Source organism: Microcaecilia unicolor, chromosome 2, assembly GCF_901765095.1.
Source record: "Microcaecilia unicolor chromosome 2, aMicUni1.1, whole genome shotgun sequence".
NCBI lineage: Eukaryota > Metazoa > Chordata > Amphibia > Gymnophiona > Siphonopidae > Microcaecilia > Microcaecilia unicolor.
Window position 1 is genome coordinate 230551504 of NC_044032.1, and position 22472 is coordinate 230573975.

Below are 22472 nucleotides of genomic sequence, written 5' to 3' on the forward strand. Positions count from 1 at the left end.
CTCGGGGACCAATGCACAAAGCTAACTGTGATTTGCTTTAGACTGGTTTTAGCCGGTCTAAAGCAAACATTACATAGCATCTAATGTACAAAAGGGTTTTGCATGGCTTAAACCGTTTGTCGTAGCACCTACTGAGAATTCTATGCAAATGTATTACAATGAGCTCATTAGTATTATAATGAGCATTCCATGCGATACACAGAAAAGAGCGCCTACCTTTAACATGCTGGATTTTACTATAGGTCAAGAGCTATTGGAGAGGAGCCCTCCTCATCCATGCTGGGTTGCTTCTAGCCAAAATTAAAGATGGGGTAAAGCAAGGCTTTAGTTATACTCATCAAGGTAAACTTTGCAGGCTGATTATTGCTTATAATTAGAGTTTCGAATGTCAGAGCACCGGTGCCCCGTGTTTCACTAAAGGATCCCGAATGCCTGATTCAAAGTTGTCTTTGAGGACGTTTCATGGGTGCAGGAGGTCTTCCCCCCCCCCCCCCCCCCCCAATATTCTGGAAGCAACTCTTGCACGTGGGCTAGGCGCTTCCAGGAGCTGATGCACAAAGGTTGCCGTTAAATTTCTGAGAATCTCATGCATGCCATCACCTTTATGCATCGGTCGCAGTTTCCAAATCAGTAAGTTCACTCTTATCTGCCGGATTTAACGTTAACCTTTGTAAATCAACCCCGCACTCTGTTCTCACTAGAGTCCAACTGAATTTCAGTTTGAGTTTCGATACTGAAACCAGCCCAAAATCCAGGTTTGGGTTCCAGTCGAATATGCCAGGGCATTTTTGGCTGAAACCAAAATTCTTTCCACCTCCCACCCCTGCCGCGACACACAGCCTCCCTTCCCCCTTCTGCCAGTTTTTCTTTAATTTCAAAGCAGAAGGAAGTCCGTGCAAACCGCTAAGCGCCAGTAGTGAGAAACGTATATGAATCCGAGTAAACACAAAAGTGAAAGCACACATTAGTGCCAATTTCCTGCTTTTTAAATATAAGCCTTCCAAGTAAAAAAAAAAAAAAAAACTTTTTTGAAAAGTTTATATTTAAAGGTGCAGCAGCAGAACACTAATGTATGCTTCACATTCGGGTTTGCCTGATGCATGCACATGGGAGCTGGGCTTACTGCAAAACTCTTCTGCGCATGCGCCAAGCATACCCTCCCCTCCTTGCTTTTGCTTTAATTGCACACACATAATTTGCATACCATTTCCTTTGCCCATTGATGAGCTAATTTTTTACGCTATTCTGGTGGTATAGTTTCAGCACTTTTGGCTTACCGTGGGAGTGTTGAGCATTGAGCCATCAGCACCAGCACAGGTGAATTACTATGTTTGAATTTTCAATTGCCAGAGAAAACTGGAGACGAGCAGTTTTTTATGCCGTGTCTTGTAAAAATATTTTCCTTTTAAATTTTCCTTTTAAATTTATGGCCTAACTGGCTTATTTGTAAAAGTTTTAGTTTACACCAGTAGTAGTAATAGAAAAGCTTCACTGACTAGTCTATACTGTACATTGCATGACTGTTTTCAGAGTTCTAAAGACATCTTTCTGACTTGCACTAAACTGTTCTGTGCTGTGTGGTATATTACAGTTGTCACCCTTCTGTCTATGTATGTGTTTTTGTGGATATATATGTGGTGTGTATGCTTGAGAGAGGTTCTCAACACACTGCCAGTTTTAATATTTTTTACTTTTTATTCTCTAGACCAGTCCATACAAACAGCTTGGGTCCCACTACCATAGACATTCTGAATATTTTCAGTGGCATCACTGGTATAAGGGCTGGTGCAATCTGGAACCCATTGGTATTTCACTACCTCCAGCAGATGGTGTAGGTTGGGTTGATGCATTAAGATTTTTGTATGCCTGACTCCCTGAGGCACAAGCCATGGCATGTGTCCTCTGTGGTTGAGTCCTTGGGCTGGTGTTGGTCTTGGGGTTTGAGCCACAGCCCTTACCCCATTTTAGCTCAGAGGCTAATTTCCTCCACAGCCCCAAGCTTTAGCTCATGGGTTATAGCTTGGCATGGCCAGCTGGCATAGGTCCCCATGGGCCCCTTCTCCCCAATCCCTCCTGGGTTCCCTTTGCAGAAGAGTCGCTTTAAAAAAACAACGACAAAGGGAGGGGGTTCAGTTCAGGTTTATTCCCTCGGTGCTCTGGGGGAATAAAGTTGTTGAAAAAGAAAGAAAACAGGCCCAAACAGGGGGGAGCTGCCAAAGTGCAGCTGAACTGGGAGGAGAATTAGACCAGGACCCTGGCATGGTGAGTTACGGGGGGTGGGGGAGGGATTTGTGTGTTTTCTGGCTGCCTGATACATTGTGATGTTTGGTGGCCGAAGATGCAGCGCCTATGGCAGAGCAGTGCCACTGACTTTTTTTATTCCTTTTGTGATGGAGGTTTCCTTTGGCAGTGTCAGTGGGGGAATACCCTGCTAATGAAACATTCAATGCTGTGGACAAGGCCTAGTGCTGGTGACCAAGACTGGGAACAATGGCCATTTTGTCCCCATCCCATCAAGGTGAAGGGGAGCAGGATGGTGGCATATCGATGAACTTAGGAGATCTGAAGGAGGGCTTCCAATACCATCAGGACCTAAGCCAGGTGGAGGGGTCTCAGTGGGAACCTGGGGGTTGATTGGCTGGTTTGGGCCACTGAGGAAGCTTGCAAGGTGCTGGCTGGGGGCAAGGCCCAGGTGATGGACCCTTGGCTTCATCTGGGGTAGGGGGCTGGGCATCAGGGATACAAGGGCCTCTTGGAACTTTAGTTTCCTGGTCCAAGGGTGCCTCTCTCCCTAGTGGGGACTTGGAGGTGTTATAGGCTGTTCTACCTCTTGAATCTCCTCTAGGAGAGGATCCCTGGGAGCTCAAGGATGAGTTCTCGGAGAATCTGTTGGAGGATGGTTTCCTGCTGGAGCTGTGGAGGGATGAGGAATCCCCAGTAATGCAGGAGGAGGACTTTAGTCACCTCATTGATTCTATGTTTGAGGCCCTCCATTTTTTTGGCAGCACTCCAGGAAGATGCCCCAGAAGGGTACCTGATCCTGGAGGGCCTTAAAAAGCCCCTCAAGGCCTTTCTACTCCATAATGGTACTGTCAGAATAGGAGTCTCCAAAAATGGTCCTGCAAGGTACAAAGTTCTGGAGAGACTTGACCCCTTACCTTGAGATAGATTGTTCCACCTTCCTAGGGTGGATGCACTAGTTATGGCTGTGACCAAGAAGACCACTATCCCAGTAGAGGGAGCATCAACACTAAAATGCATGCTTATTACGTGTATCATTAGTATTATGCTAGCATTTTATTATATATCTGGTATTTGAATTCCAGTGCTGTTAAATGTGTATATTTGTTATGCTGTTTCACGGGAGTTCTATTATTAGGTTTCAATTTACTGTTTTCAAGCTTACCTTATTTATTGTATTTAGTTTATTGGTTATTTTACTATTGTTGTGCTGTTAACAAAATTGTAAGTTTTATGTTAATCAGTACCTGCTGTACATCGCCTTGGGTGAATCTCTTCATAAAGGCGGTTAATAAATCCCAATAAATAAATAAACGATGCTTATGATCAAAAGGTGGAGCAGCTTCTGAAGCAATCCTTTGCCTCCTCAGCACTAGGGGTCCAAGCCTCTGTCTTTGGAGGTTATGTGGCCTGAGCTGTTTTGTGCTGAGTTCAGCAGTGGCTGGGTTGCCCAGAGACAGCTTGCATGGAGTTGGCGGTTGCCACTCTGGCAGACATGATCTATGATCTCGTCCACATCTTAGTGAAGTTAGTAGCTTCTAAAGTGGTGGCTCACAGATGGGCTGTAGTTAAGGCAGTGGGTCAGCTAATTTAGCCTCCAGGGTGCAAATGAGTAAGCTGCTTTTTATTGGTCACCTGATTTTTATAGAGGAATTGGGAGAGTCTAAACCTTAGAGGCATCCAGACTGACCACATGAGACCTTCTAAAACTCTGAGGAGTGCTCGTGGTCCAAGGACTGGGGCCAGTTTTGCCTCAGAAGGCATGCAATGGGGTCTTCCAAGGAGGCAAAGTCTCAGAAGACTGAATCCTTTCCCCTTCTAGCTCCTCAAAAGGGTTCAGTGTCCATCCCTCTTCTGTACCCAAGCGACCACAGAGAGGTTCTGCAGGGCTCCTTAAAGGTGAGAGTGGGTGGGCAGCTCAGCCTCTACCACCACAAATGGGCCCTCATTATCTCTGACCAGTGGGTTCTTGAAGTTGTATCTCTGGGTTCATCCCTGGAATTTGTCATGTTTCAAACACCTTTGTGGAATCCCCCTGTGACTCCCTGGACAAAAAAGAAGCCATGCAGCTGTTATAGTATCTACTTTTTCCAGAGGAATTTAGAGCCAGTGCTGTGACAAGAGCATTGTCAGTGCCCTGCATCTATTTTGTAGTCACCAAAAAGGGCAGGTTGTATGACCCATCCTGGACCTCAAAGGGGGTCAACACCTCCCTGTGTGTCCCTTGATTTCAGATGGGACACTCTGTGGTCAGTAATACTCTTCAGCCTCTTTACTGCATCTAGCATGTTTTCCAGATTCGAGGTGGTGGCAGCTGTATACCTTTGCATGCAGGGGTTTCAAGTCCATCCTTATCTGGACAAATGACTGATTTGAGTAAATTCTGCAGCTCAATCCAGGGAAGGAGCAACATTTGTAACCTGGTTTCTGAAGTGCCTTGGCTAGGTGGTGAATTTCATCAAGACACAGCAGGTTCCAGCTGAGGACATGGAGTATCCCAGGGCATGGCTCAACACCAGGAGACAAATGGAGAAACACATGTTGAAGCTCCAGGCACAAAAGCAGGGTCTCTGTACACAGGAGGCCCCTTGGCCTGGGATTACCTGAAGCACATGAAGTCCATGGCAGCTGCTCTGGAGGTAATACCTTAGGCATATGCCCACTTGTGACCCCTTCAATAAATATTGTTATCCCATTGAACTCCCAGTGCTCAGGCATTCAAGACTCAACTGCCCCTGCCCAGGTCTCTCTGTAAAAAGCTGTGGTGGCAGGATGATACTTGCCAATTACTGAGAAGGGTTTGTTGGATCCACTCCAGTGGGTGAGTCTCACCTCTGATGCAAATTGTCAGTTTGGAGAGCCCATTGCCTTGGACAGATGACAGAGGGGCACTGATTGGCTCTGGATACATCTTGGCCCAGCCGTAAGCTGGAAGCAGAAGCCATGCATCTGGGGCCCATAAATTTCCTTCCCCTATTGCAGGTAATTCAGGTGACGTCTGACAATGCCACAACAGTTGCCTACATCAACAGGCAAGGGCACACAGAGTGTGGTGGTGGCCTTGGAAACTGGATGCCGCCGTCAGTGAAAGGAGAGGCACATCTCAGCAGTCCACATTGTGGGCATGGGCAAAGTGTCCCTGCTTTTTCAGTTGCCGAAAGGAGTTGGCTCAGAAGTTATCAGTGCTCTTGTCCAGCCTTAGCCTCGGGCAGAATCTCTGTACATGTTCCCCACCTTGGCTTCTGATTAGCAGAGTGCTCCTGAAAAATTGCCAGGCACCCCTTCCAGGTAATTCTGATTGCCCTGGACCAGCCATAATATCCATAGTGAGTGGACTTGTTATGTCTTCTCAAGAAATACCCACTGCTCCTTCTGAGGGACAGGGATCTCCTGGTGCAGGGTCCAGTTCTTATGGATGATCCAGATCCTTTTTGGTTTATAGCCTGGCCCTCGAGGCATCGTTTAAAGTGCAAAGGCTATTTGGTCTTTATCATCTCATGCTGGAGTCCCACTGCTGTTCCACCTTCTTGTATATTTAGGTCTGGAGAATCTTTTGAGGGATGTCATGTGGTTTGCTACCCCTCTTCTTGGTAAGCCCAGGCCCCTTCTACTCTGGAGTTCCTATAGAGGGGTCTGGACCAGGTGCTCACTCTGAATTCTTTGAAAGTCCAGGTAGCAAACCGCTCGTGTTTTCAGAAGGAAGGTACTGGATGTTTCCCAGGTAGTTCAGGCAGACATTGTGAGGTTTCCTTAGGGAGTTTGTCCTCACCTTCATTCAGTGCTTCCTCACCAGGACCTGAACGTGGTCCTCACACCTTGTTTGTCCTCCTTTTGAGCCATCAAATTGGGCATCTTTAAGAGAACTCTCACCATAGGCAGTTTTTCTGGTGGCCATTTGTTCAAACAGGAGGGTTTCACGGTTTCAGGCTCTCTCCTGCAGGGAGTCTTTAATTTGTCATTCCCAAGCACTACAGCATTCCTCTGCACTGTTCTTTCTTATCTATGGGTGGCTTCTCCCTTCCATGTTAACCAGGTGGTGCCTGTGCTGGCCACCTTGGAGAGATCAGCAGTAGTACAAGTGACAGTCCTTTTTGATTATGGGACAAACTCTTCATATAGTTTCAGCACTCTAGGAAGGGAAGGGCTGTATTCATGTCTTCTACTGCTTTACTGAATAAAGATGACCATTGAATCAGCTTATATTCTGCAATAAAAGGTAGTTCCAAGTGGGCCGCATGCATATTCCACGAGCTGAGGTGACTTCTTGTGCTGAGGCCTGAGCAGTGATCCCTGGAGATATGTGTAGGGTGGTGACATGGTTATTGCTACATTTCTTCAAGAAGCACTACAAGATTGATGTGCTGGCAAGTAGCACAGCAAAATTTTGGCAGAACTGAGTTGCAGGGGATCTTGTCTTTCCCTGCTCCTTTATCCACTGTTTTTGTACACCCCATTTCGTCTGGACTGGTCTAGCAGGATGAAAAGGAAAGTGAAATTTATTGATGCCTGTTAATTTTCTTCCCTTGAATCCTGCTAGACCAGTCCAGTGCCTGCCCTAAAAGACTACGGCACTGGGTTGTTTACAGGTTCTGTCTGCTCTGTCTTGCAAATAGTCATACAGTTTGATTAGTTTTTCACTTGGTTCCCTATAAGTGGAAGAGTAGCTTAGTGGTTCGAGCACTGGGCTGACAACCAGGGAAGCCAGGGTTCAAATCCCACTGCTGTTCCTTGTGACCTTAGGCAAATCATTTAATGCCCCATTGCCTCAGGTAAAAATTTAGATTATAAGCCCTCTTGGGGGGGGGGGGGGGGGGGCAGAGAAATACCCAGTGTACCTGAATGTAACCCGTCTTGAGCAAAATTATTTTAAAAAAAATTGGGTCCTGTTCTGCTTGGGCAATAGCATTCTGAAGGGTTCCAGCCTGCACTGTCCCTCATAAGGATGATGTCACTGGAACAATTTAAAATCTCTAACTCAGGTAGGGGGGACGCATGTTGTGTGTCTGGACTGGCCTAGTAGAATTCAAGAAAAGGAAACTAACCAGTGTTATTAAATTTCAACTTTTCTCATTTATGCATATGTTTTAATATGAAACATTTCATTCAGTTCAAATATAAATTGGAACCAGTACAACCTCTGGTTTCACAAATGAAGCAATTAAGAAGAGGTTTATTCTAATGAGGTCCCTGCTCATTGCAGTGGAATAAAAATTCAGGATTTCTATTGTATATTTCTTCCAAAATGAAGACCCTCTCAAACATCAGGTTTTTCCCACAAATCTCCATGCACTTAAATGTGCACCAATGACACGAGGATCTTTTTTTTTTCCTTTTTTTTTTTGGCCATGATCTTGTACATCATTTGTGAAACTACTGAAGTTGGCTTTTCAATCATGAGACAGGTATGTAATACTGTTTTCCAATGATCTTTGAGAAATGGATATGTAAATTTTCCTTTTATATTCTTTTTTTTAAGAAAAAATGTTGTGAACAATGTACTCCCCAAATTCACCAGTTCCCCTTCTCCTTTTTTTCCCCTCCCCCTCCCTTTTGGTTTCAGATCAGGATGAGGTTGCAGCTGAGCTGAATCGTGAACAGAATGAGAAGACCATCCGGAGTACTCAGACAGCTCTTCGTAACTTCCGGGAGTTCCTTATTGCCAAATACCCATCAGAAGCGAGAGAAATTTATGTCATCCCTTGCAAAGAACTTGATGCTTATTTGGCTTCTTTCTTTGTGGATGCCAGACAGAAGGATGGTTCTGAATATGAACCAAATAGTTTGGCCAATTATCAATGTGGGCTGGAGCGGTATCTCAAAGAACACAGGTATGGATACAGTATTACCAGGGATAAAGAGTTCAAGAGATCCCAAGAAGCTCTGAAGCAAAAACAGATAGAGTTGAGATGCAAAGGTAAAGGAAACAAGCCACATAAATCCATGAAGCTTACTTTTGCTGATGAACTCATACTGCGCAAACGAGGCCTATTGAGTCGCTATAATCCGGAAGGACTGCTGAACTTGGTCTGGCTCAATAACACTAAGGCTTTTGGACACTGTACAGGTTTTCATGGGTCCACACTAAAATGGGGAGATGTCAGACTTCGGGTGTTGGAAACAGGTCTTGAATACTTGGAGTGGATGGGTCAAGAAAGCCCCGATTCCAAAACCAAGAGAGCTGGCACTGAGTGTAGAGTGTATGCCACTCCTCATGCCCCTCAGACTTGTCCAGTGCAAGATTACAAAGAGTATGCTCAAAGGCGACCCCCAGCAATGCGTTATGAAGATGCTCCATTCTATCTGTCCATAAAGCCCGTTGTCAATCTGGCTGCACTTCATTGGTACAACTGCCAAGCCCTGGGTAAAAACAAACTTGCAAAGATGGTCAAAACAATGTGTGAAAAAGGCAACATTCCTGGCAGGAAAACCAACTTTAGTGTATACCAGAGCTGTAGTACCCTCTCTGAAGCACAGAGTAATCAATTGGTACTAATATGTAACAACTTAAGCCAGCAAGCTGCCCAGTCCATGGCAAGCCACTCTGGTCCTGGTAACTTCATAGTCTCTGCCTCTTATGACTCTTCTTCAGACACGGCCTAAAAGGTGACATTTGTGGAACCATTTTTTTTTATCTCATACTGTGGATCGTTACTTCAGATATGACTGTATGCCATCTCCCTGCTCCCACAGTGTTAATTCACTTTATAAAACTATATAATATATACATATATATTTTTTGTTACAAAATGTTGATAGTTTAGTAATATTAACATAGTATTTATACAATTAAAAACTGCTTAGTGGTAAAGTTCAGGTATAGCCTTTTACAAAAGCAAATAGTTCTCAGGCTATCAAGGCAGGAAGGAAACGCAACCCTGACCTTAGGTACAGGAAACCATGAGTAGAGAACTCCTAGGAGCATATACCTTTTTTTATCATCAAATATTGAAATGTAGCATCTTAATTTGGAAGATGTTAACTTTTTTAGGTGAAGAATCCTCCAGAATTTACCCACAAATTTATAGTGATGTGAAAAACATTTTGTCGTCTCCCACACCCCCACACACACAAACACGATATCCATTATTACATATATGTCACACTGAATGGTTTCTGGTCTTTAAACAAAATATATTAGACAAAGAAGCATAGTTTCAAAGCAGACTTACAAAGTTACATAAAGGGGCATAATCGAACGGAAACGTCTATCTCCATGGGCGTTTATCTCCGAGAACGGGTCCGTGAAGGGGCGGACCGAAGCGTATTTTCGAAAAACATGGACGTTTATCTTTTTTTGAGCTGGGCGTTTTTGTTTTTCAGCGATAATGGAAACCGAAAGCACCCAGCTCAAAAACGAATAACTCCAAGACATTTATTCGTGGGAGGGGCCAGGATTCGTAGTGCACTGGTCCCCCTCACATGCCAGGACACCAACCGGGCACCCTAGGGGGCACTTTTACAAAAAAAAAAAAAAAAAAAGGTAAAACAGCTCCCAGGTGCATAGCACCCTTCCCTTGGGTGTTGAGCCCCCCAAATCCCCCTCAAAACCCACTGCCCACAAGTCTACACCAATACTATAGCCCTAAGGGGTGAAGGGGGGCACCTACATGTGGGTACAGTGGGTTTGGGGGGCGGTTTGGAGGGCTCCCATTTACCAGCACAAGTGTAACAGGTGGGGGGGGGTGGGCCTGGGTCCACCTGCCTGAAGTCCACTGCACCCCCTAATAACTGCTCGTGACCTGCATACTGCTGCCAGGGAGGTGGGTATGACATTTGAGGGTGAAAATAAAAAGTTGTGAAACGGCATATTTTGTGGTGGGAGGGGGTTTGTGACCACTGGGGGAGACAGGGGAGGTCATCCCCGATTCCCTCCTGTGGTCATCTGGTCATTTAGGGCACTTTTTGAGGCCTTATTCGTGGAAAAACAGGGTCCAGGAAAAGTGCCCTAAATTCTCGCTAAAAACGCATATTTTTTTTCCATTATCGGCGAAAGGCGCCCATCTCTGATCGCCCGATAACCACGCCCCAGTTCCGCCTTCGACACGCCCCCATCAACTTTGTCCGCATCCGCGACGGAGTGCAGTTGAAAACGTCCAAATTCGGCTTTCGATTATACCGCTTTATTCGTTTTTGTGAGATAAACGTCTATCTCCCGATTTGGGTCACAATATAGGCGTTTTTCTATTTCGATTATAAGCAGGATAGGAATCTATTGTACTTTGTAAGTCTAAGAGCTTTGAAAGTGAGCCCCAAAGGGAACATGAGTAAACACCTAACACATTTTCTACGTTATCACATCATTTATTTAAGAAATAATTATCCAGCGCTCATATCACCCATGTGAAAAAGTAACTGCCCTCCTAATTTATTTATTTATTTATTTGTGACATTTATATCCCACATTATCCCAAACGAGTTTGAGTTCAATGTGGCTTACAATAAACAGTAGAGGATACATAACAAAGAATAATGCATAAGAAAGTAATTTATTGTAAAAATCCAATTTAGCAATACAGTATCATAAACATACTGGGATAGCTATGACTGTTTAACATTTAGAAAATCTATTATGAATGAGAAATTATACATGAAGCAAAGAGGTTAATGGTAAATAGAGCAATAACCAATTCAAGTAATAATTACTTGTTTGAGATATGGCTGTTCTTTGTGAGGGTTTGTTTGAATAGGAACGATTTGAGGATTTTGCAGAATCTAGTATATTATTTTGGGTGGTAAGGAGTTCCACCATTTGGTTCCTAGTTAAGTGAAGTCTGCTGAGTGGACAGTTTTGTAGAACACTTTTTTTGCAATTTGGGAGGTGTAGTCTGAGATAGTTTCTTGCCTCATATTTAGCGTTTCTTTGAGGTAAGTTTATTAATGGTACCATATAGTCTGGAGCTGTGCCATTTAGGATTTGAAAGATAAAGGTACATATTTTGAAGGTGATTCTCGCTTTGATGGGAAGCCAGTGTAATTTGGTTAGTAAAGGAGAGGCACTTTCAAAATGAGAGATTTTGTATATGAACCTGTTTGCAGTGTTTTGAGCTGTTTGGAGTTTTTTCAACAGGTACTCCTTACAGCCAGCATATATGGCATTACAATAGTCAAACTGGGATAATGTTAATGATTGTACCAACAGTCTGAATGTTTCTGATGAGAAATAGGGTCTGATCCTTTTTAGTTTCCAAATAGACCTGAAAGATTTTGTGATTGCGGAGGAAACTTGAGTATCATATGTTAAAAGTTTGTCTGTAATTATACCTAGAATTTTCAGATTATTGTCAGTGGGGAATGAAGTCAATTGTTAAACTGTTGTAGTCATTTTGGTCAAATAGGTTGGTAATGAACATGAATTTAGTTTTTTCCTTATTTAGCTTTAATTTGGATTCTGAGGCCCAGATTTCCATCAAATTTAAGCCAAGTTTTGCCTTTTGTAAGATGTCTTGAATGTTCTTTTTGAAGGTTATATACATGGTAACATCATCAGCTTGTATGAATGTTTTGAATCCTGCTGTTCCTAGTCTGTTACCTAGTGGTGACATCATTACATTAAACAGAATGGGCGATAGTGGAGAGCCCTGAGGGATGCCACAGTCCGATGAACAAGGAGAGGGTAAGGTTCCTTTCATTTCCACTTTGTAAGCTCTTGATTTCAGGAATCCTTGAAACTATTTGTGGACTGTGCCACGTGTGCCAAAGTTGTCTGGTATGTTTAGTAGGATATTATGATCTACTACATCGAATGCGCTAGACATATTGAACTGCATTATTAAGATCTTAGACCCTATGCTAATTTCTTTTCTGAGTTTTGATACTAGGGTAGTACTGTACTACCTGGGTTTCTGCCAGGTACTTGTGACCTGGCTTGGCCACTGTTTGGAAAACAAGATACTGGGCTAGATGGACCATTGGTCTGACCCAGTATGGCTACTCTTATGTTCCCTTATGTTTAGCAATAATAATTGCAACCAAACACTTCCTGTAATTTGATTTCAATCTTTCACATCACTGTTGATGAATCTTAACCCTCTTTTCTTTACAGAACTACTATAAGTCAGAAACATTCATAGGTTTTCATGCCTGAACTGCTCGTTTCATGTCCTGCCACACAACATCTCTATTAGGTTCAAGTCAGGACTTTGCCTAGGTCACTCCAAAGCTTTAATTTTGTGTCTCCTCAGCAGCCACTCAGATGTAGACTTGCTTTTGTATTTTGCATCCTTGTCTTGCTGCAATTACCCAATTATGCTTCAGGTAACATACAGATGACAGGACATTTTTCTTAACAATTTTCTGGTACAGAATTCATGGTTCCTTCAATAATAGCAAGTGTTCAGGTCCTGAGGCAGTAAAGTATCACCATCACTCTACCACAACATCTTTGACTGTTGGTATAATGTTCTTACTACGGAATGCTATATTTGCTTTACAAACATAATGGGACCTGTTTTGTTCAAAGATTTCCACTTCTTTCTTGTCTGTCCACAGAACATTATCCCAAAAGGCTTAGGGATCATCCAGGTGTGTTTTTGCAAATGTGAGATGAGCATTGATGAGGATCTTGGATAGCAACGGTTTCTGCCTTGCTATTTTCCTCATGAATCCAATTTTTGCCCAGTCTTTCTTATTGTGGAGTCATGAATACTGATGTTGGCTGAGGCTAAAGAGGCCTCTGTAGTTCTTTGGATGATGATCTTTGATGTTTTGTGACTTCCCAGATGAGTTGTTGCTGTGCCCTTGGAGTACTTTTTGGCAGGCTGGTCATTCCTAGGAAGATTAACCACTGTCCCAAGTCTTCTCCATAGCTTTCAATATAGCTTTGTAACCTTTTCCAGACTGACATATTTCACAACTCTTTTTCTTATCTCTTCTGGAATTTCCTTTAATTGTGGCATAGCGGGTCTTGTAGAAACCTTGTGGTGACTACTTCACTCTGACGGGAAGGTTTAGTTTATAATGAGGTTCAGATTCAACATGGCTGACTACAATCAAGCCTGGCTAAGTTGAATCAGCTGAATCTAATTATTAAAAATGGTTAATTGGTTGAGCAACTAAAGGGCCAGTTACTTTTTCCACATGGATCTGTCATGGGTGTGTATATAATGTGTACAGCGCTGCGTACGTCTAGTTGCACTATAGAAATTAGTAGTAGTAGTAGTAACTTTGTTCCTTAAATAATGACATGATGTAAAAACTGTTGTGTTCAGTTTCCCTTTGTCTAGTATTAAACTTTGTTTAGAGATCAGAAACCATTCACTGTGACATGTGCACTAAGAGGGGAAATCAGGAGAGGGGGAAAAACTTCTTATATACCTATATATTTAGTGAGACCACAATGGAGCACTGATGCAGTAGTGCTTGTGGTATGATGTCTTATGTACCTCACTTGCCTGTGACAACAGACAAGAGTATATTGTGTTGATACATTGGGTTCACTTGGGCTAGAGAGAAAAATTTGAAGTATAATGAAATAGAACAGTCAAAGGCTTTAACTGATTGATTTTTTTTTTCTGAAATTTCCTTGGTGAGACTACATGAAATTAAGATGACACTGGTTTTAAAGCCTAGTTTTTAAAAATATTCAAAAGCATTAAAAGCAGGAAGATTGTTTTTAAGGTAGATCCTAAGTGTTCTAAGCCAGTAACAAATCCAACAGACATTTGTGGAAATGTAACGTGCGATTTTACTGTGAATTGCAACTGCAGATGTTCCTGCAGTGTATAACTACTGAAAAAAAAAAGAGAGCTTTCCTTCTTATGGAAGCACAAAGGATTTTGAGGAAATAAAAGTATTTCTTATTTCAAATTCTAAATAGCACTAGGAAAATGGCAACTACATTTCTGTCATGATATGAAAAAGCTAAATTCCCAAAGTACTGAAATATATATTTATATTTTGCTTAAATGAGTTATAATGGATGACTGTTATCCTTGCATTTAGGTTACTTTGCAGTAACATCTTAGACGAATTAAACACTTCAGTGCCTGACCCTGTTGTGTTTTCATGTACTTTGTGGTTGGTATTACTGACGTCTCTGCTGGGGTACCAGAAAACACACAATCATTAGGTAGCAAATTGAACATCACTGTTGTGAGCAATGTCTATCCTGTAACATCAGTTACCCAGAATTTACAAAAAAAAAATTGGAGAGTGAAACGCACCATTTTATGTGACGTATGGGTTGTCTTTTGACTGTGAAAATATAAGCTGATAAGCAATGAATAATCTGTCTTTCTGTATTTTTCTGAATATGAGTGTTACTGCCTTTGTTGTTTACAGGTCTTCTATAAACATGTCCCTGTCAAGGTCCCGAGTCTTGGACTCCAAAAGTCCTGTCACCCTAGCATTGCCTCTTCCTCTTCCAGTCTGTATTTCCTGCCAGATCAGACAAGGACAATACATATTTATTAAGAAAGGATTCATATAGCTGTGCAAATAAAATGTGAAAGCTGACTAGACTTCCATAGATCAGCGAGTTGCTGCCTTGAAAGTCAAAGGCTGCCAGTTTGAATTGCAGGAAGGTTCATATGTTTATAAGCATGAAAAGTTAACATGCATTAAAAAAAAAAACAGGTGGATAAGGTGGTCCTTAACTACTGAATCCACTGTGGTGGTGTGGCAAAGGATTTAGTACTGCTCCTGTATAAGTGCTGCTGCTTTACTTCAAATTACAGACATTGATCCTTTTAATTTTCCTTATAAACCAGTGTTAATAGAGAACCTTTCCATGAATAATGCTCTGGTTTGAGAGTTCCAAAAGACAGGTGTTCTGACAATTTCAGTGATGTTTATCTGTTTGTGTGTGTATGGAACTGCAGACTTGTATTCAGGGCTGTGGGCTCAGTACACCAAACCTTCGACTCAGACTCCTCTTTTTTTTTTTTCTACTTTCTGACTCCAACTCCTTAGGCTTTAAAATTTTTGTTTTGCATTGAAAGTACTGGCAAATATAACATTTTTAACAGTACTTTAGATCCAGGACAAAGATATATATATATTCCTCCGTCTCAAACTCATCTCCAACTCTGACTCCACAGCCCTGCTTGCGTTACCACAAAACATGTAAATTATTTTATTACAGAGTTTCAAGGCAGTCCTTACAGCTTCTAAATCCAATAGTTCTAGAGTGGTTGATTGTATTTTCTTTTTTTTTTGGGGGGGGGGAGTGAGGGTTTTACAGCAAACCATTTTATGTACACATAAATTGCCTTTAAATTTGTTTCTTGTGTTCCCTAATCATCAAGTCATAGTACTTCTAATTATTTTACCCAGACACAGGGCCGTGCCAATGCGGTAAGCGGGGTAAGCAAGGCAGGGGGGCGCCTGCCTTCGAGGGGCGCTGCTGCCCTGCGGTCCCTGCCTTCCACTCACTTGCAAAATCTTTTACCTGAAGTTGCGATCGCCCCTGCCCTCCTTTTCATGACAAACCGGAAGTGAAAGCAACGCAGCAGTATTCAGTGAGGCAGGCAGGCTCTTCAAGTTATTTGAGAGAGTGCAACCAAATTGCTATATATGCTGTGGTTTGGGGCTAACTCCTCACTCAGGGTGAGCTTCAGAGCTTGAACAGCATTCAAATTAAAGAGAACCTGAAATTTTAAAAGTGCTAAAAATAAGTTTTAAAAGTATTTGTATTAAATCTAATTGCAGAATTCAGGTGCTGGGAGTCTGTACTTGGTTGTCATATGCTCAGATTTGTTTAAATCATATGCAAATTAGTCCATTTTGGGAGGTTCTCATTTGCATATTTATGAATAAAAAATGATGGAAGTGTTTACAGCCTAAATGTTAGGGCATGACTCTGATCAAAAGTATGACGTTTGGTCCAAAAACTAAGGGTTTATCTAGTGTTTTTCACTAAAAATTCCCATTACAGTGTCTGTATGTTAATCTGCATTCAAATAGAGCTCTCTGATTGGATGATCAGCTTCTGTTAGAAATCTGCCGGGAAGGGAACAGAGTGAGACAGCAACTGACCGTCGGTTTGGCCAAGAGAGACATGCAGCTGTGAGTTCCTGTGTGTGTTGACTGAAATTATAAAAGACTGCCAGATTATGTGGTAAATGAGAAAATATGAATGAAAAGAGGTTGGTGGAGATTGAAGTTTGAGGTTACTCTAGTGAAAAAGGATCTGAATATTTCAGGATTACTTGAAGTTTATGAAGAATAGAAAAGGGTGAATTTCAGTTTGTGTTTAAATCCTATAAGCTATATAAAGGCTAGGTAGATTTAAGTGACTGTAAGCAAGGAAGGAAACCTTAATATTTGATCTGTGATAGTTGATCAGAGACAAATGTTTGATCTGAATTATATCCTTTGGTGCAAAGGAGATTAGAAAAAGAATCTTTGGAAACTAAGAGGACTTTGCTCACATTTTGAATTAGCATTCCTATTTTGAGTTGGAAATCTTTGAAGTGTTATGAAAATACATTTTGCTTTAATGAAATTGCTAAACTTTAGAGTCAGAGACTTATCAATGAGGGATACATACAGTGCTATTTTTTCCTGAGGTCCGGCTTACTTGCCTGCTCCCTTCTGTTCCTGCTCTGCTAGACGGAGGGGGGGGGGCGCCAACTGATAGTCTGCAGGGGGGCACCAGAGACCCTAGGCACGGCCCTGCCCAGACATCTAGGCAGCGATTGCCTGACCTTTATTCCCTTTCCCTGTGCATTGATGTAGGCCTGTTACCAGAGAGTGGTTCTTGTAGCCAAAAAGATCAGGAGTGCCCACTGAAAACTATTGTGCGCTTTTATTAAGCCATGGTAAAATGTGCAGTCACTGCGACTTAACACAAGACTACTGTGCTGTAGCTATAAATTTAATGTGGCACCTATTGGGGGCATTCCCAATATTTTCTATTGCAGGTTGTGTGTTAACACTCACAATCATAGGCGGTCGGTGGCCCAACAGTTTGGGGAGGCTAAAGGGGGCGGGGTTAGGGGTGGGGCCAGGGGTGGAGCTTAAATCCATAATTGTCTGATAACACACAGAAAAAATAAATAAAAATAAGTCACAATTAATACCTTTTATTAAATTTAGATATTAGATATGTATCATATGTCAAAGAATAAAGTGGTTGCTCAAAGCATATACTAACCACAATCGCTCAACTGCAAAACACACTCAGAACCTTACTGTACCATAAATATTACACTGGGCAGAACCTAATACACCAATATACCACCCATACGGAAAATGCAGACCTTCAACAATATGAAACAAGGGATCATAATATCACAATGCTCATGTAGAGCCATAAAACATCCTAATACATGTTTACTGTGGGATAAAATGCCATACATAAGTAAATAAATATAAACTTTTAATGTTGAGCTCCTGATTCTCAAAGTGGACATATTCCAAACACTATAATGAAAATAAAATGATCTTTTCTACCGTTGTTGTCTGGTGACTTTGTTTTTCTGATCATGCTGGCCCAGTATCCGATTCTGCTGCTATCTGTCCTCTTAACTCCGTTTCCAGGGCTTCCTTTCCATTTATTTCTTGCCTTTCTTCTTCTTTTCTTGTCCTACATCCGTAAGTAAAAGCTGGGTCCTCCGCAGACTTGACTGTTCAGTGGATCCAGCTTCTGCCTATTTTCTTCATCCATGTGCAGTTTTCTCTCTTCCTTTTCCCTCATCTCATCTCCTTCCTCACTCTTTCCTCCCCTCCATCCATGTCCAGCATTTCTTCCCTCTCCCCTGCCCCCCTCCAGCCATCCATACCCACCCATTGATTCTCTCCTCTCCCCTGCTCCCCCTCCAGCAATCCACACCCACCCACCCATTGATTCTCTCCTCTCCTCTCTGTTCCTGGGCAGATTTTCTAACAGGAGCTGCTCATCCAATCAGAGCGCTCTATTTGAATGCAGATTAACATACAGACACTCTAATGGGAATTTTTAGTCAAAAACACTAGCTAAACCCTTCGTTTTTGGATCAAATTTGACATTTTTGATCAGAGCCATGCCCTAACATTAAGGCTGTAAACATTTCCAACAATTTTTACCCATAAATATGCAAATGAGAACCTCCCAAAAACGGGCTAATTTGCATATGGCTTGAGCAAATTTGAGTAGATAGCATACCAATCCCACTTACTAGCACCTAAATTCTGCAATTAGATTTAATGCAAATACTTTTAAAACTTATTTTTAGCACTTTTAAAATTTCAGGGGGTCGGTGCAAGTCTCTTTGGTATGAAGTGCTCATGTGCAGGAATTCAGCCTAGTTAAATATCTCCATGGCAGCCCAGGACACTTCCAGCCAACCCCCCCTGCTCTGCTTTCCCAGCAGGTAATCAAATTACAACTGGTTACAAAAGGCTAGAGATGGCTTTCACTGCAGCCTGCTGCTATTTAAACCCCCCAGAGCAGTGGGACTGGTCGGAGAACTACTACTACTATTTAGCATTTCTATAGAAACAGCTGATCCATCCTGCTGTGGCTGGGGAGGCATAGCCTCCCCAAGCCTTTTATACCGGGCGCCTATGCTCACAATTAATGTGGTTCCTGCTTCCAGTTAACCTGGAAGCACTTAGCATCAATTGTTTAGTGGTCCTGCTTTAACTCTGCACTAGCATATATGGTAAGTGTAACACATTAACACTTTCCACACCCACTCTTCACCCATGCCATACTCCTGACACAAAAGCACTTAACGTGGTTTACTGTTACTTCAAAGCCCTTTAACACAGCTCTGCACTAGCACTTACCACATGGTTTAACACTTGTAAAAGGGCCCCTATGTGTGCTATTAGAATTGACACATTAAAAAAGAGCAAGACTGAGGGCCATATGCAGTAAACTTAATGAGCCAGCAACGTGGTTTTTAAACTGGTTCTAGCTAGTTCAGCGAACAAGTAGTAAACTGTGACATGCACAAAAGGGTTCTCCGAGCCATTTTCCTATCATGGTAGCAACTAACAAAAACGGAATGCAGATGAGCAAATTAGTATTACAATGAGATGCACTACCGTTTTCCGATCCCCTCACCGTGGAAAACCTAACGGGAGGTCTGCACCTCTCGTTGGGGCTGCTGTGAGGGAATTGGAAGGGAATGGAAAAAAAAAAGTGCAAGTGCTCGTCAGGGCCGTCCTTCTAAAGTGCCTAACATGGATGTCCTTCACTAAAACAAAAGGACGTCCCTGACGAGCACTTGGACATTCCCCCCCCCCCCCCCCCAGAATTTTTTGTGATGGGTGTCCTTGGACTTGTTTTTCTTACCTGCCTGAACTGACCACAACCACAGTTCTCTCAACAACCCCTCCAAGGTTGTTTTCAGCTTGCGCCCCCCCATCCCACACACAGGATCGGGACGTGCTAGGACAGCCAAATCAAAACTTTTTGGACGCCCCTCCCTCCAGGTCTCTCTCAGCCAATCACAGCACGTTTAGCTGATACTGGTACCAGCTAAATGTGCTGTGATAGGCTGAGAGAGACCTGGAGGGAGGGACATCCAAAAAAGTTTTGATTTGGCTGTCCTAGCACGTCCCGATCCTGTGTGTGTGTGTGTGGGGGGGGGGGGGGGGGGGGGGCGCAAGCTGAAAACAACCTTGGAGGGGACTGTTGAGAGAACTGTGGTTGTGGTCAGTTCAGGCAGGTAAGAAAAACAGGGACGTCCTTTTTTTTTTTTTTCTAGAGAGTCCTTCCTAATTGCCTGATGTAAGCCTGCGTTTAACATGCAAAGCAGTACACAAGCGAAGAGCAGCAGCACTTAAATTAACTGGGGCTCTTTTCAGCACTCTTTCTCTTCTGAGACAAGTTCCCTACTCGTCAAGGATGTCCTTTTTTTTTTGTTGTTGTTTTTTGAGTGAAGGACGTCCTTGGCATGTGAAAATCTGCAACGATTATGGGGACAACTTGTTTGTTTTTGTTTTTTGAGTGGAGGATGTCCTTAAAGGACGTCCTTGGCATGCGCAAAGCAGCCAGCATAACGCTTGGCTGCTCTGCGCATGCTCAGCTGACTGACTGGCTTGGAAGGAAATCCCATGCAAATGAGCTAGCAGCGACCAGCTCATTTGAATGCGATTTCCTTGATGCATGCCCATTTGTTACCAATTCACTAAGGAATCGGTAAGGGAAGGGCTTTAACGATTTTTTTAAGTGCATCTACCCCAGAATCAGGTAATTTATAAAGTGACATAGTTACCACAGAAGAAGTTTAAAAATGTTATTTATTACTTATAGACCACTTTTCATGTGTCCATCCAGGCACTGCAGTAATTTGCAGTTTAGAAGAAATAAATAAAATACATGAACTACCCAAACCCATCTTTTTCACACCCCAACAGTAAAACATATCTGAATATGTTTTGCTTTCCCGGCATCTCTTGATTCACTTTATATCTGTTTCCTCCTCTCTTTCTTATTATTTATTGGTGTTCTATTTTCCCTACTTGGTAGCATTAGACCGTAAACTGCCTTGACATGCTGATCAGGAAAGGCGGTATAGTAAATACAAATAAACCATCTTGCTTTCTCCACCATATTCATATTTCTTCTTTCACGCCATCCAACTCGAGTGGAGCATTTTCTCATGTCCATTCATATAGATTGAGACACGTTTTTCTTCTTCTCACCCAACTGTGGGGCAGAATATTTTGTAAAAATAAATACACTACATATTTCTTTGTGGGACGTTAATTGTCTCATAGCAGCTGAGAAATAGCCAAGTTTTTCTTGCATAAATTTAAAATCAAATTTCTTCTTTCCACCCATTCCACAGAACTGGTGCTTCTACTGAAAATGATGCACTCCCTTGCTGATGGGATGGAAATGAGTATCTTTTGCAAAGAGCAATTTTTGTATAGGGATATAGAAATACAACTTCTCTGTAAGGTATTCTGTGTCTAAACCTCCTGTGGCTTCAGGGCTTAATTTCTGGGGGAACAGCCTGGAATGGAGTTCTGGCACTTTTTCTCCTACTCCAGCTGTTCCCTTCCAGGTAGCCTGTAGAAAAGAGGAGGTAAGGGATGAGTCTGGAGCACAGCAGACAACAGTCTCTCTGCTCCGTAATCTAGCTTCCCTTCTCCTGGTACTCTTCACCCTGATCCGCCTATTTCCTCCCCCTACTCCACCATTCCACCTTTTTTTTTTGCCTACAAATTAAGTCCTGTGTGGCTTAAGGTCTAGGGTGAGTTCCAATATTGGCAGCTAGGTCAAAAAAATATGATAAAGACCTTTTTGAAACATATTTTGGCTGCTTCAAAACCACCCTGACAGCTGCATTCTGGACCACTTGAAGCCTGTGCATATACCTTTTTTGGATGGCCACACACAGACCATTGCAATAGTCACTTGTGAAATTACTGGGGCATACATCATTCTGAAAATACTTTAAATCCAGCATGGGTTTCAACAGATATTTAATGCAGTTTCAAGAGGGTCTTAGAGACAATCAAACTCACCTGAATCTCCAACTGAAATGGAGAGTCTAGCAGTACCATCAAATCGTGAACTATGGGAGTAAACCCTAGCTCTTTAGTATTAATCTGTATCCTCCACTGTGGTAATGGAGGGGCTGGGGCACTTATGTGTGTAGTATCTCCTGTCTTTTCCACAATCAGGACTAATCTACTGTGCAAAAAACAATCAGCAGTGACTGATAAGGACTTGTTCAGTTTGTCCTTTGCCACCACCCCAATCTTTACTCATTGGTGCTACCATCTGGACATCATAATCTGTGACATCATAAACAGTGTCTTTTTATAGTCTGTATACCCTTCTACATTTTTCACCATCTAAACTGCAGTTCAAAATAGGAGTTTTTCACTGATCTACACAACATAATCTAAGGGCTGGCTTGAGGGGTTGTGATGGTCTTAACCAACTTTTGTAAGAGAAAAGGAACAAACTGTCACTGATGTAAAGTGTGAGCCAGTTAGGAAGGCTTGTTGCCCTTGAGTATTGGCACTCTGAGCCAGTGCTTCACCTGCTTGTGCCTTAAGCTAGCCTTGTATACTCTATGCTTTGAATATTTCTACAATTGTTATTTAACATTAAAGAAGTTAGAATAAGAAACAGGTTTTGAATTGCAAAAGTCTTCACATATTTCAATTTAATGCTTGGTGGAAGCCCCTATTAGAGTGGTTATAACCATGAGTCAATTAATATAGATGTATCAACTTTGTACAGTGGCTTGATGCAGTTTTTAGAAAGTCAGTCATCTTGGAATAATGGCTCGAGCTCTTTCATGGACACCAAGGATCATCTGTGGATGGCAGTCTTCAAGTCT

General features: G+C 42.4%; 1 protein-coding gene across 1 annotated transcript in view; it reads left to right on the forward strand.

Moving 5' to 3' along the window:
- KIAA1958 (KIAA1958 ortholog) overlaps positions 1–22472 on the forward strand; it is a 184784-nt gene that overhangs the window by 83258 nt on the left and 79054 nt on the right. Inside the window, exon 3 of the mRNA XM_030193773.1 lies at positions 7802–7885. Within this exon, the coding sequence (XP_030049633.1) occupies positions 7802–7885 (84 nt within the window). The remainder of the gene's footprint in view (positions 1–7801; positions 7886–22472) is intronic.